General features: G+C 35.8%; 1 protein-coding gene across 1 annotated transcript in view; it reads right to left on the bottom strand.

The window, feature by feature from the left end:
* Positions 1-2,857: 2,857 nt before the first annotated feature.
* Positions 2,858-15,397, bottom strand: part of RMDN1 (regulator of microtubule dynamics 1) — a 38,259-nt gene continuing 25,719 nt past the window's right edge. Inside the window, exons 5-9 of the mRNA XM_082722615.1 lie at positions 10,730-10,785; positions 8,764-8,851; positions 7,240-7,270; positions 5,350-5,483; positions 2,858-4,752 (exon numbers count right to left, since the gene is read on the bottom strand). Coding sequence (XP_082578741.1) covers positions 4,702-4,752; positions 5,350-5,483; positions 7,240-7,270; positions 8,764-8,851; positions 10,730-10,785 — 360 coding nt within the window. The 3' untranslated portion in view covers positions 2,858-4,701. The remainder of the gene's footprint in view (positions 4,753-5,349; positions 5,484-7,239; positions 7,271-8,763; positions 8,852-10,729; positions 10,786-15,397) is intronic.

Raw genomic sequence — 15,397 nt, 5'->3', positions numbered from 1 at the left:
CACTGCTCAATGAATTTTGCATGATATGACAGAAGTTATTGATGAACATCATTCACTGGAGGTGAGAATGTGAGAATACCATTTACCAGATTTAATTGAAGACAGGAGGTTTTCAGGGTGCTGGTCCCCCCCACGCCCTCACTTCAGGTAAGAAATTACTGTGTACCAGTTGAGGCTACACCAAACTCACAGAGACCAAACCAGCTTTCTGAAGAAGGCTCTTTTGAAGAACTCAGAGCATTCCATCTTTCAAACTCCATAGAAAAGCAAGCCTACTGGCAGGATTTTATTATATCTTAATTCATACACTCAAGGGGCGGTGAGAGAAAACCAAGCATGTTGGTTGCCTCTCACCTTCTCTCCTCTTTTCCCATCCTTGTCCTGTGCTGGGCTAGATAGGCTCACTGTGCCTGAAATGAAGAAACAGGCAAAGAATGAGGCTCAGAGACAGATTCATATTGTTACTTCATTTCAGGGACACTCAGCACCACCACCACCACCAAACTGAGCCCAGTGAATGGGTAAGAGGCACAACATAATTTCTGATTCCATCAATCAGATTAGTTGTCTGTCTTCCTAGGAAATGAGCTCTAAGTGGCAATTAAAGCTCAAAGAGTTAATAAACCTTTTGACCTCACAACCTTCAGTTAATCACCTGCCTCCTATTTTTTTTTTAAAACTAGATGGCATGGTTATGTGTCAAAATACTACTAGGCAGTACTATTTCTATTAAAAATGACCCTGACTGATGTTCATCTGGACTGGCAAATCTACTTGATAATAAACCATACCTTTGGATTTGCCAGAGGAAATAACTGCATGTCCTTCTGAGCTGTGACCTGTTCTTGGAGCTGTGTGAATGCTCTGTTACACAGACTGCTGCTATAAGCTCATCTTCTAAAATGTTAAGGAGTCCTGACATTGACTTGCTGGTTCAGCTGTGGTTCCTATCTTAAGCCTTCTGAGTAAGACTAGTACGGACTTTGAGTATTTGTTGAACCCTGGTGGATGATACTGCAGAAGTCAAAAATCATCTACATTTAAATATGTAGATGAGAGAACAAAGGTTGTCTTGTAAAAATACTCCCAGTTTATTCTTAATCTTTTGAACTTAGAAGTCAAACTTAAGATAAATGGTCTCAAGGAAAAAGCCCAGACCATATCAGAGAAGCCTTCTACATTAAGGAGGCTCTTTTTTACTGACTTGTTTACTCCTCAAAGGTTAAAACAGTTGACTATTCCCAGGGAAGTGCAGTGGGTCAGAACAAGGCATTCATTAAAAGTTCATGCCCTTGGCAAAGTTATCCACCACTCATTCTATTTCTTCTTACTATTAAACTTAAGGTACAGTAATGCCCAGGTACACACAATCCAAAATAAGTTGTATGGTAAATACCACATGAAGTTTTATTAAAAAAAACCCTCAAATAACATAGAAGCAAAAATGTACAACTGAAAAAGTGGCATCTCCTTAATTCCAAATTTTCTCTCCCAAATCTCAACTAAGAAGAATACATTCAGATAACTGCATTTAAAAATACTTACTGATAACAGTATATACTTTATGTATTCTCTTTCATCCTCACAACTCCTAAGGTTTGGAGTTTTGCGTTTTCTTCATTGTAATGATGCTTATTTTATAGATAAGTGAGTCATTTTTACAAAATTCAGTTCACAGTCTGTGATTAAATTTTCAATTGGGAAAATTTTGCTATTAATGGAGAGCTTTCAGATTTTTTATAGAGTAAATCCGAATTTATTCTCAGTCCTCAAAGGAAGTAAACATATCCACAAGGCGAGGTAATTATAATTACCTACAGCCCATGTCTGTAATATGTTTACAAGACAGACGACTACAAACTTAATGTTCACATCATGCATGTGGGGAAATAAGCATCTCCAGAAGCATGTCCTTCTGAGGTCCCTGAGCTGTGACCTGTTCTTGGAGCTGTGTGAATGCTCTGTTTACACACTGGAACACACACAGTTAAGTAGGGACTGCAAAAAAGGGAGAATAATGGGGTCCGAGGATTTGTTCCCAGAAATAATAGGTCTCAACTGTGAGTGAGGAAATGCCAAGAACCAGTGTAAGACCTGGTGAATCAGACCCCTGGGAAGTCAAAAGGAAGAGACAAAGTGCACACAATCAGACTCTTAGGAATGTGCAGCATCTTGGGGGAGGGAGCTAGCTATAAGGGGGGAAAAGGGAAGATAATTGCTCTATAAATTAGAACCCAGCAACTGCACTCCTGGGTGTTAATATAACCTGTACCTAGTGTTCACAGGAGTCAAAGACTGGAAACAACCTAAATGACCTTCAGTGAATGGCTAAGTGAGTACATTTATACCATGAAATATAATCAGCAGTATAATGGAATCAACTGACTATATGCAGATGGATTTCAAAGAAATTACATCAAATGAAAAAGGCAGTTCTCAAAAGGTCACATAATCTGATTCCGTTTATATAACAGTATTGAAATTAGTGGTTGCCAGGATTAGGGATGGTGGTAAGGAGGAAAAGTGGTGGATGGATGTGACCATAAAGGGCTAGCAGCAGGGATTTACACAATTTGGTGGAACAGTTCCATGTCTTGATTGTAGCCTCAGTTGTAAAAACAAAAAACACACATACTGACAAAATTACATAGAACACATACACAAGTGAGGGCATTTAGAAGTAAAATCTGAGTAAGATTTATGGGCTATACTAATTACCTGATTTTCAACTTGGAGGCAGAAGTTTATCTCTGGGACCACTCTATTTCCCCACTCCCAAACTTCCTATGAATCTATAATGATTACAAAACAATACAATTTTTTTTAAAAGCATTATAAAATATCAGAAGACAGACCCTACCCATAAAAGGCTTTATTACTGAAAGATACTCATTTCACAAAAACTCCTTCATAGACATTGTTCTTGAACAAATCAAAATCCTTCACCTCCCATTTGATACTTGGTATTGCAGGTAACACAAAACACACACACACACAAACACACACCACCAGAAAATACTGAAAGTCACTCTAGTGAAAAGGAAAAAATTTCAGATGAAGACACTCAAAACAGAAAAAAACATTATTTATCAAATTAAAAACAAAAATCAAATTAAACTCAGAACTGGACAAACTACATGCAAATGTGAAATGCCTGCTGATTGAAATCAGGGGAAATAATGGAAGAAAAAGACAAACATCTCAAGTGAAGACCAAAGGTATCTGAGGAAGAAAACAATAGAGACATGGAAGACAGAAATTCAAAGAGCCAAGGAAATGAAACGGAAAGAGGTAAAAAATCAGAGAAGTGATAAAAAATTAGGCAAAGAAGATCAAATTACATAAAGTTAATCAGAGTCACTGAAAAGATGAAACAGTGGTTCCCAAAGTGGGGTACGGCAAATCTGGAATGAGAGAGACTCTAAGATGACTGGCCTGTTAAAAAAAAAAGTCAATGAATGGTGGGATTAAAAAAAAAATGGAAGAATTCTTCTAGATTTTTAAAAACTAAGGCCGAAAATCAAATACAATGTATGGTTGATTGGATCCTGGTTTTTAAAATTGGTAAGACATTCCTGGGACATTTGAGAAAATACAAATATGGCTGGTATCAGAATATGGTTTTAAAGAATTACTGTTAACTTTTTGTTGTGCTAATGGATTTTTGTTTGTTTAGAAGGATGTCATTCTGAGACTGCATGCTTAAATACTTAGGGATGAAGTATATTGTCTACAATTTTAAAAGTTTAGAAATACACACACACACACACACACACACAACAGTAAAATATAGCTGAAGATTAGCAATTGGAGATGGGTATATAGAGCCAGGACTTTCATTTTCCTTTTTGTTCGAAAATATGCATGACAACACAAACAGCCCACACCCTCAAGGTTCACTGTTAACTTTACAATATCCAACTCCCTTGGGGGAATACCTACCTATGCATGCATTCTTGATTTATCTAAGTGATTCATAGGATTCAAGATAATCCTTTTTATAAAACAGTTCTGCAGCCTCAAGTAATACAGTCCTGCCTATGTAAAACATCTTCATTTCTATTTCACACTTGAGTTCTATGTTCCTTTCACCACCTTAGGTAAGAGAACCTGGGTTTGTCAAGTAACAAAATCAATCCTTCACTTGTAAGACCATGTCACATTAAAAAAAAAACACACAAAACACTCCATTTTCTGTCCTCTCCTGACTTAAAGTTTTTTCCTTAACACAGGTTGGTTCCAAGATCCATCATTTAATTACTTTATACCAAGAACCTCAACATCTTAACCTCATTTTCACTGCACCTTCTCTGCAAGATCTCAACTTTGCATCAGTCCAATTTGGCAATGCACACCCCCCAATGAAGCCTCTTCCACAAAGCTTTTTTTCTTGATCTCCCATTCTGATGTGATCCATCCTCCTCAGAAATCTATACCACTTTGTATTGCTAGTGCCTAAATGTGCAATAATCTCTGCCTCTAAGCCAGGGAGAAGTCTCCACCAATTTTTTGGTAATTATTTCTTTTGCCTTATTGTCTGTGAAGAAACTTAGAATTTTGCTCATTTACTTTGTTAATGGTCACATTAAAGGAACCAAGAAAACAGCCATAGAACAGTTACAGTTCACATATTATCTTTGTAATTTCATGAAAAGGCAATGTTTCTTAGATACTTCGTTGGCTTTCTTCTCTGAAAAATTCTCAATTCTTGTCACTGAAACCTGTAAGCAACTGAGCAGCTTCTGTCTGTATCTAAAATGGAAAAATATGTGTTATAAATAAAGAGTACGGCACAGATACCAACTTGCAAAACCTAATAAGTTCATAAAGCAGACTGTGGTTTCTAAGTGTTCCCACCAGGAGATAGCACATTATGAGAATAAAACTGAACAGGAACTGGGTGACACTCTTAAGAGAATTCGTCCACATTAGTACACATCACGTGCCTTTTATTGTAGAAATCTTATTTGATCTGTCACGTATGTCAAACAGGAATAAGGCAGCAACTAATTTATAATCTCTATGAAAGAAAACAATATATAGAAGTTGACAGAAATGCTAATGAGTTCAAAATGAACAGTTTTCAACAAGATACATTTAGACAAATTATATTTTTAAAGAAGTTCTTAATTTACCTTTACTTAATAGTCCCTCAGCAGAAACCTATCTGCCTTTATTTAATTATTTTAAAGATTTTATTTATCTGATAGAGATCACAAAGGCAGAGAGGCAGGCCCAATGTGGGGCTCGATCCCAGGACCCTGAGATCATGATCTGAGCAGAAGGCAGAGGCTTTAACCTACTGAGCCACCCAGGCGCCCCTGCCTTAATTTATTGGAGATACTTTACCTGTTTATCCTCCTCTGTGTGTGCCGGATAGTCCTTGGCTTTCATTAGCCAGAAGGCAGCAAGCTTTTTATTGTGTAACTTCAAATACGTCTTTCCTAAAAGTAGCAAGTTTTTGCTGTAGAAATTTGGATCCACTATACATAAGAAAGAAAAATTTATCTCAGATGAATAGAGTTGTTAATTTCTTAAGTCTAAATTCCAATAATATATTTGTGTGGTCATACAAGATTAGGCTAACTAGAATTCTCTTGTTCAACTATTCCAATCTCAAATATTAGGTACCATTTATTCAATGTCTCTTAATGTGCTAGGCATTCTATTACATTTCTCATTTTTATACAATTTTATAAAGTAGATACTGAGAAACTGAAGTACCTGACAGAATGTATCCTCTATAAACAGACAGGGTTTTCTTTTAATGTCTTTTATCACCTGCTGCATCCTAATTACCTAGGACATAACATGGACCCAATACATACTTGCTGTATGAGGAAATGAAATCATGACATATATGCAGTTGACCCTTGAACAATGCAGTTTTGAATTATGCATGTCCAAATATATGCAGGGTTTTTTCCCCATAAATACAGTAAAGTGCTGCAACTGTATTTTCTCTTACTTTTAACATTCAATTTCCTCTAGCTTACTATACTAGAATGCAGTCTATAATACATGGAACATACAAAATACATTTTAAACAACTGTTTAAAGTTCTGGTCAATGGTAGAATATTTAAGGAGTTAGCTTTGAGCTTAAGAGCCTAGGAAGAGCTTCTGAACCAGATATGGTCCATAAAAAAAGACCACCTGGAAGAACTGACCTACAGTGTTAAAACCTCAAGGATGACTGGAGTTACTGACCATGTTTTTCTTAACACCCCAAACCCTTAATTCACTAAGGCTCTATTTCTACTTTGCAGTTATGCTTCTAAATCCCTTTGAGGACATTTTATTCCCAGATTCATATTCATGATATATAAACTACGATCATAAGAGGTTATCAGCAAAAGGCAGTAACCGAACAAACAATATATTACTAACATGGTTTAACATTCAGATACCACTCTTCAGAAGAAATTAAAAAAATAAATGCTTTGCTATCCTAAAAGCATCTGAACAAGTCCATATGAGTAGGCTCTCTAATATACAGGCTTTAATTTTCTTCTAGTTTTACAGAAATAGAATTGCAGTGGTTTTTCTGGTGTATTTGGTAACATATGCTTATGTCCTTTACTCTTCTATTTTGTTCTACTAATATTAAAAAGGATGAACTTAGGATGGCTGATGTCAGTTTTGTACACTGGCCATTTCTTCAAAGCCAGAGTGACACGAAACTCCATAAAAGACGACAATATTTGCAACGAAGCAAAAACTGGCTTGGTTTAAAAACAAGATTTCTCATCTAAATGCTCTTTAAAGAGAAAGGGTAAATCTTAGAAAAAAAAATTAAACTTTTTGTAATGTGACAGATATTAACTAGACTTTATTTTATAATTTACAACATGTGCAATTATTGAATCCTTACGCTGTACACCTGAAACTAATGTTAATTGTCAATTAAACCTCAAAAAAATTTTTTAACTAAACATTTAAATAAATTAATGATTCTAAATGGCTGTATAATCTTGAATAACACAGTTAACTTGTCAGAGCCTCCTCTCAGAAAGCTGAATCATAATAAAGGACCATTTCAGAACTGTAGTTCTAAACTCAGTAGCAATCTATTTCTTACTCTGGTGATCTTTATAAAATAAAGACTAAAAACTGTTTGATAATATTTAGTGCAAAGAGAAGTATATTAGATTAAGTAACATTTTTGTCTTAAAAATGCCTATTATAAAGCACTCATACAATTTTAACTATATTAGTATATGAAATAGAAAAATGTTACCTTGCTCTGCCCTGTGAAAGTAGCCTAATGCCTGTTAAAAACATGAAGAGTCCAAACATAATGAAAACAGAATCAATATATAAAAAAACATTTCTTCAAAAATCAGGAAGTAAATTAAAACATATTAAAATAAAGGTCAACTTATCAACAGTGAAAGTTAACACAGCAAAACTGAACGTTTTTAAATCATCAGAGCACAGATTACAGGAGATGGACAACTTCTAGTAATAACTTGATTGCTGTTTAGAACTTGAACCAAACCAGCATCAAGTGAAGAGAAGAAAGAACATTACCATATGCAACTCAGCTATTTTGATCCTTCTTAAGTCTTAACAGTCACTACCTGTAAAAACTTAGTAAAATCAAAAGCTAAATTTACTCAGTGATAAATAGGTTGTACCAATAAACTTTTAAAAGTCTTTATTATTGAAATTCAAACATAAAATGTTATTGAGTCTGAAACTTCCCTTTTTTGTCCCATTTAAGCTGTTTTATAAAGTATGATTTCCTAGAAACATAACTGTTTTATTATAGTAGAGCCAACTGTATCTTTTTTCCTTAGAATACATTATTTTTAATAATACATATTCCCAGCTCTGTTCTGATTATTCAGTTAATATTTTTTAAATTTTTTTATTTATTAAAGATTTTATTTATTTATTTGACAGACATCACAAGTAGGCAGAGAGAGAGGGGAGGAAGCAGGCTCGCTGCCGAGCAAACAGCCCGATGTGGGATCCCAGAACCCTGGGATCATGACCCGAGCCAAAGGCAGAGGCTTTAACTCACTGAGCCACCACAGCGCCCATCAACTAAATATTTTAATATCAAATTCTACACCATACCCTGCCAGAAGAAAAAATAGCTCCTTGTCATGATACAAGTACTAGGAAAGCTCTTTCGTGGCCTTATTTCCTTACTCTGAACATTTTAGTGGTGTAAGTTAGTGTTTTCCCAGAAATCCCTTTCAAATTTTATTCTCAACAAGAAAAACAAAAGGCCTTAAAAATATGAGTGTATATATCAGTGACACTGATGAGAATAAACTAAACGCCTTTGTACCCCCCCCCCAAAAAAAATTAGCGTATAAGCCTTGCAACCCTGCTTTCTAAAAAAGTTATAAATTACTCTTCCTTTATCTATACAAATACACGATTTCCTAGGTAAATTACTGTTACTGTGTAAAACACATATCTAAAACTCGTGCTGAGTAACAGCTGCTGAATTTATTCTATTTTATGACTTTTATATGGTGTAGATTTCAAATAGAAAACAATAGTAGATTTTTGCATGAGCTATTACAGCTGACATTATACCAGAATCATTAGCCACTCACCTAAATAAAAAAAAAAAACACTCACCAGTCATAGATTATAAGTATTAAGCCTTTGTGATAAGATTGCTGCACTGGATGGTTAGAAACATGCTCAAAGGCCTCACGGCTCAGAGCTGCAGATCTGGACACTGTAGAATGGCACTGTAGTTAAGAAATCAATACTAACTTAACAAAGGACAGCACACTACCTCCTCATAGGTGGAACTAGGAGGAGTTGCGAACAGCACTTTAGCAATTCTTCTCTGATACCAAGGCATTTCAGCAAATGTATAACACCTATAGAGAAAAAACAGACATCTCAGTTGCATCTTTTTTCCTCTTACAGAAAAACTAAGCATCTTAACAGATATAAAAGATAGTTTCTGGGGCGCCCGGGTGGCTCAGTCATTAAGTGTCTGCCTTCGGCTCAGGTCATGATCCCAGGGTCCGGGATCAAGCCCCGCATCGGGCTGCCTGCTCACCGAGGCGCCTGCTTCTCCCTTTCCCACTCTCCCTGCTTGTGTTTCCTCTCTCTCTCTGTCAAATAGATAAATAGGTTCTTTAAAAAAAAAAAAAAAAAAAAGATAGTTTCTTCTGTTGGTATGTTTAAACAATTTGCACTTTACATAACATCCATTAGGTTAATATTCCCAGTGAATTACCCAGAGACTGATTTATATTGATCCATCAATTAGGATGTGTTCGTGATTAAATGTAAGTAAGCAACAGTACTAATAATGAAAACATAGTATTTGTCGTTCATCACTAAGTGCTGACTCTGTTCTAGGTGCTCGGCGATTATCTCTCATTTACTCTTAGGATCATTACCCCTATTTTTTTAGATAAGAAAAACTAACTCAGAGTAGTTAAAACAAAAACAAAAACTAAACATGGTATGTATAAATAACAATGGCAAGAACCAATTTAAGTCTGCCTACTGAAAAGAGTGAGGCAAATGATTAACATCCAAAGATCTTGGCAACTTTCTGATACAGGTAGGGAAAAAAGTACTGCATCTTTGACTAAGGGTCCGAACTCCTAAGGGAGCAACTTATCTCATTCATGGTTCCTCCCTAGCACTGTCTAGCCATTATCATTTGTTAGTTTAATATTGCCCTTTGTCCTGAAGGATATTTAACTCCTTTTTAAGAATCCTTTTAAGAATCAGATACAGGGGGCCCCTGGGTGGCTCAGTGGGTTAAGCCTCTGCCTTTGGCTCAGGTCATGATCTCAGGGTCCTGGAATCAAGCTCTGCACCTGGCTCTCTGCTCAGCAGGGAACCTGCTTCCCCCTCTATCTCTCTGTCTGCCTCTCTGCCTACTTATGATCCTTTTCTTCCTGTCAAATAAATAAATAAAATCTTAAAAAAAAAAAAAAATCAGATAAGGGAGGGCGCCTGGGTGGCTCAGTGGGTTAAGCCTCTGCCTTCAGCTCAGGTCATGATCCCAGGGTCCTGGAATCAGCCCTGCATCAGGCTCTCCACTTAGCAGGGAGCCTGCTTCCTCCTCCCTCTCTCTGCCTGCCTCTCTGCCTACTTGTGATCTGTCTGTCAAATAAATAAATAAAATCTTAAAAAAAAACCCAGATACAGGGCTGTCTACACCATTTATTTATAAGACAATAAAATATTCAGGTCTGCGAACTACACCCAAAGAAAACAGTGGCAAACCTGTCTCAAGTTTGCTGCTCATACCAGCAAAATAATGCTGTACACTAGACAAATGGAAAGATACTGAAAGTCAGATTATTTTATTCCTCAGATGAATCAGACTGTATTTGACAGACCTTGAAGATGCGAAGACCCTCTTAGGGCATCGAACTATGTTGCTATATAGTTAGATCAATCCAATTTCATTTAGCCTTGTAAGTAAAAACAGTCTCTCCTAACAAAAGGAATTTCAAAGTCTAGCAAAAATTTTAATGCCTTTTTCATTTTAACATATATTTCTAAATGAGTTACAATGGTTAACATGATCACAATCAAACTTAGTGATACATCACAACTACTAGTTAATGAACTGAACTAGTTAATAAACATTATTACTACTAGTAATAATGAACTGAACACTCATGAATGCCAAATACTTTTAAATACTTTACAGCTTGGTATTATATAATACAAAATAAGATCATAGTAACTACCACTGAAATATTTATTTAAAGAAATGTTCTTACCAAATACCCATAAGGTGAATTGAGGTAGCATCTTTTGGGTTCAGTTCAATTGCTTTCTAACAAGAAATGAGAAAGTCAATCATATTTGTTTTCTAAACACAAATGAGTATTATGTTTGCTGAAAAAGTCATGATAAAAAAATTTTTTTGGCAATCCTACATTTTGATTCTTCTATGATAATACCAATTTTTTACCCTCTTCATTCTTCAATGTGATTAAATTCATTTCAATACACCATTAGTGACTTGTATTAAAGGTAACTCTTACAAAGCTCAGCAACTAACAGGATTTATCAGTATGAGAAAAAACATGAAATTTTTAAATGAATCCGATTTTGAAAACCAATCTATAGTTCTCAATGTTTCTTCTAGATTAGAGGAAAAATAATTTAATTTTGCAAGTTCTGCATGAATACTGGACTAAATGGTATTCTTAAAGGAGAACAAAGTACTTAATACTTTTACAAAGTTTCTTCCTTTATGTACGTTTTGTTCAACTTCATCTATACTCAACAAAGGAAAAATAAATACTACTTATTTACAGAATTTATTAGTAAAATATATACAATGTAATACACTGATAGTCTTCCTAATTTCAATTTACTATATGAAAGTCCTATGTGAATTAATGTGAAGCATAAACTATGGAACAAGTTTAAAGCAACTGTTTCTCCTTTTATCCACTATTTTGTTGAAAGTCTTTGAGAAACATGTCAGATTAATGTAAATCCTATTAAAAATAAGAGATCCTTCTAAAAAAAAAAACTGAGACCTCCTATCTTGTGTTTTTCTGTAAACCCACGTTTTCATTTCAGTCAGTAATGTGTGAGATACACATTTTGAAGTATTTGTATTGGTTACCAGTAGGGTCTCTGAAACCAGACTACCAGATCACAGCTCCAAGTTTTCACCTTGGCAAGTTCTCTCTTCTTGCCATGCCGGAGTTTGCTGTTTTATAGAACTAATAGAGTAATATACCTACATTATAGAGTTGTGCTAAATATTAAATGAGCAACTAACAGGAGGTACTTAACGTAGTAATATCTTCTATAACCAGCATAAATTTACTTTTAAAAAGTACCACTTAATTTATTACTGATGCTAATGAATGGTATCAGTAGTAGAGGTAATAGCTAGAATAAGGCTAATAACCAGGTATGACTTAGCAGAAATCTTGCTTCATTAATATGAATAAAGAATCAGCACTGACTTTATTTTACTTTTCCATTAAACAGTGATATGACTCATAGCAAAATATGTCTTAAAATATACACAACTCATACACTAAGAAACCTTTCCTAATCAGAGTTCCACTAGAAAATTAAACCCTACAAAAAATTGTATGAATAACTGTTTTCTCCAATCTACCAAGAATGGTATAGAGCTAGTCCCATTCTAGATGCAAGGAAGAGAAGTTAATTCAGAACATGCAGTGGATGCCTGGGGGAATTTAATTTTTTTATGGGATGGGTTGAGAGGGACTACTCTCAAGCAAACACTTTCTTTTTTAATTCTTGCCATTAGTTTGTTTTCAAAACAATCCAAAGATAGGGGCACCTAGCTGGCTCAGAGGACCATACTTGAGCCCCATGTTGGATGTAGAGATTACTTAAAATCTTAAAAAGCAACAAAAATAACCCAAAAATAATAATTCCTTATGCTTTTAAATATAATAATGGAATTAGGAATAATAGTATAAATGATCTTTTTAGTATGTAAATACTAAATACTATCATTTTAAAAATATACTTAATCAGACACCTGGGTGGCTCAGTTGGTTGGACGACTGCCTTCGGCTCAGGTCATGATCCCGGAGTCCCGGGATCGAGTCCCACATCGGTCTCCCAGCTCCATGGGGAGTCTGCTTCTCCCTCTGACCTTCTCCTCGCTCATGCTCTCTCTCACTGTCTCTCTCTCTCAAATAAATAAATAAAATCTTTAAAAAAAAAATAAAATCAAATCAAAATATACTTAATACATATTTGAGATCTGCAAAACATAGATTTTTTTTTTTTTTAAGATTTTATTCTTTATTGACAGGGAGAAGCAGACTCCCCACTGAGCAGAGAGCCCAATGTGGAGTTCAATCCCGGGACCCTAGCTCATGAACTGAGCTGAAGGCAGATGCTTAACCAACTGAGCCACCCAGGGGCCCCAAAATACTGGTTTTTAAAGAAATAATCTATAGTCTCTGTTTCCACTAATATATTTTTTGCAATTTTTTCATGATTTATATTGGAAGATATTTGTCATATATTCTACACACTATGGCACAATAACTCATGTGATTTATTTAATGCCACTGAGCAAATTATGACATTTCACAGAATCTAAGATACCATGAAAATTACTACATATCATTTTTTATCTATCACTAAAAAGAAAAAAGCACTGCCTATTAAAAGATACCACTGATTATAATGCACTGTGATTTCAAAGGTCTTACAATGTGAAAAAGTTGCATATTATTAAACTGAAATATATGTATGTATATGCATACACACACGTACACATATGTCTGTGTATATATACTACTGATGCCAGAATAAAAGCTAGATCTCCTGACTCCCAGTCTAATGTTCTTTTCTGTTACCCACTGTGTAAAACAGGAACTGAGACTATTACCATAAAATTCAGAAAAGCTATTAGCTTATCTGCGGTTCTTCCTATTAATGTTTCCATCATATTCTCTTCCTTTGTATATATTTTTTAATTTATAGAAAATTTATTTTTATAATTTCAAAACCGTGTACTTAATTCTTTTGGCTTGGAACATCATAATTTAAGGGGAAAACTATTATGGCTGTACTTTGTTGTTATACACATTTATGATAATTTCAGCTTTTAATCTTTTTAAATTTCTTTTCAGCGTAACAGTATTGTTTTTTGCACCACACCCAGTATTCCATGCAATATGTGCCCTCCCTAATACCCACCACCTGGTTCCCCCAACCTCCCACCCCCCCCACCCCCCGCCCCTTCAAAACCCTCAGGTCGTTTTTCAGAGTCCATAGTCTCTCATGGCTCATCTCCCCCTCCAATTTCCCTCAACTCCCGTCTACTCTCCATCTCCCCATGTCCTCCATGTCACTTGTTATGCTCCACAAATTAGTGAAACCTTATAATAATTGACTCTCTCTGCTTGACTTAGTTCACTCAGCATCATCTCTTCCAGTCCCATCCATGTCGCTGTAAAAGTTGGGTATTCATCCTTTCTGATGGAGGCAAAATACTCCATAGTGTTCAGGGATCACATCTTCCTTATCCATTCGTCCATTGAAGGGCATCTTGGTTCTTTCCACAGTTTGGTGACCATGGATATTGCTGCTATAAACACTGGGGTACAGATGGCCCTTCTTTTCACTATATCTGTATCTTTGGGGTAAATACCCAGTAGTGCAATTGCAGGGTCATAGGGAAGCTCTATTTTTAATTTCTTGAGGAATCTCTACACTGTTCTCCAAAATGGCTGCACCAATGTGCATTCCCACCAAGAGTGTAAGAAGATTCCCCTTTCTCCACATCCTCTCCAACACGTTGTTTCCTGTCTTGCTAATTTTGGCTGTTCTAACTGGTGTAAGGTGGTATCTCAATGTGATTTTAATCTGAATCTGCCTATGACGGGAGCCACCTTTGATGGCTAGTGATGATGAACATTTTTTCATGTGTCTGATAGCCATTTGTATGTCCTCATTGGAAAAATTTCTGTTCATATCTTCTGCCCATTTTTTGATATGATTATCTGTTTTGCGTGTGTTGAACTTGAGGAGTTCTTTATAGATCATGGATATCAACCTTTTGTCTGTACTGTCATTTGCTAATATCTTCTCCCATTCCATGGGTTGCCTCTTTGTTTTGTTGACTGTTTCCTTTGCTGTGCAGAAGCTTTTGATCTTGATGAAGTCCCAAAAGTTCATCTTCGCTTTTATTTCATTTGCCTTTGGAGACATATCTTGAAAGAAGATATGGCTGTGGCTGATATCGAAGAGGTTACTGCCTATGTTCTCCTCTAGGATTCTGATGGATTCCTGTCTCAAGTTGAGGTCTTTTATCCATTTTGAGTTTATCTTTGTGTATGGTGTAAGAGAATGGTCGAGTTTCAGTCTTCCGCATATAGCTGTCCAGTTTTCCCAGCACCATTTATTGAAGAGACTTTTTCCCACTGTATATTTTTTCCTGTTTTGTCGAAGATTATTTGACCACAGAGTTGAGGGTCCATATCTGGGCTCTCTACTCTGTTCCACTGGGCTATGTGTCCGTTTTTATGCCAATACCATGCTGTCCTGGAGATCACAGCTTTGTGGTAAAGCTTGAAATCAGGTAACGTGATGCCACCAGTTTTGTTTTTGTTTTTCAACATTTCCTTAGCGATTTGGGGTCTCTCCTGATTCCATGCAAATTTTAGGATTATTTGCTCCAGCTCCTTGAAAAATACCAGTGGAATTTTGATTGGAATGGCATTAAAAGTACAGATTGCTCTAGGCAGTATAGACATTTTAACAATGTTTATTCTTCCAATCCAAGAGCATGGAATGGTCTTCCATCTTTTTGTGTCTTCTTCAATTTCTTTCATGAGTGTTCTGTAGTTCCTCGAGTACTTCCAGGCATCTTATGGTTCTTGGTGCTATAGTAAATGGAATCAATTCTCTAATTTCCCTTTCTGTATTTT

The sequence above is a fragment of the Mustela nivalis genome (genome assembly GCF_964662115.1).
Source record: "Mustela nivalis genome assembly, chromosome: 2".
NCBI classification, from domain to species: domain Eukaryota; kingdom Metazoa; phylum Chordata; class Mammalia; order Carnivora; family Mustelidae; genus Mustela; species Mustela nivalis.
Note: the sequence above shows the minus strand (reverse complement) of the source record. Positions and strands in the feature narration are given on the sequence as shown.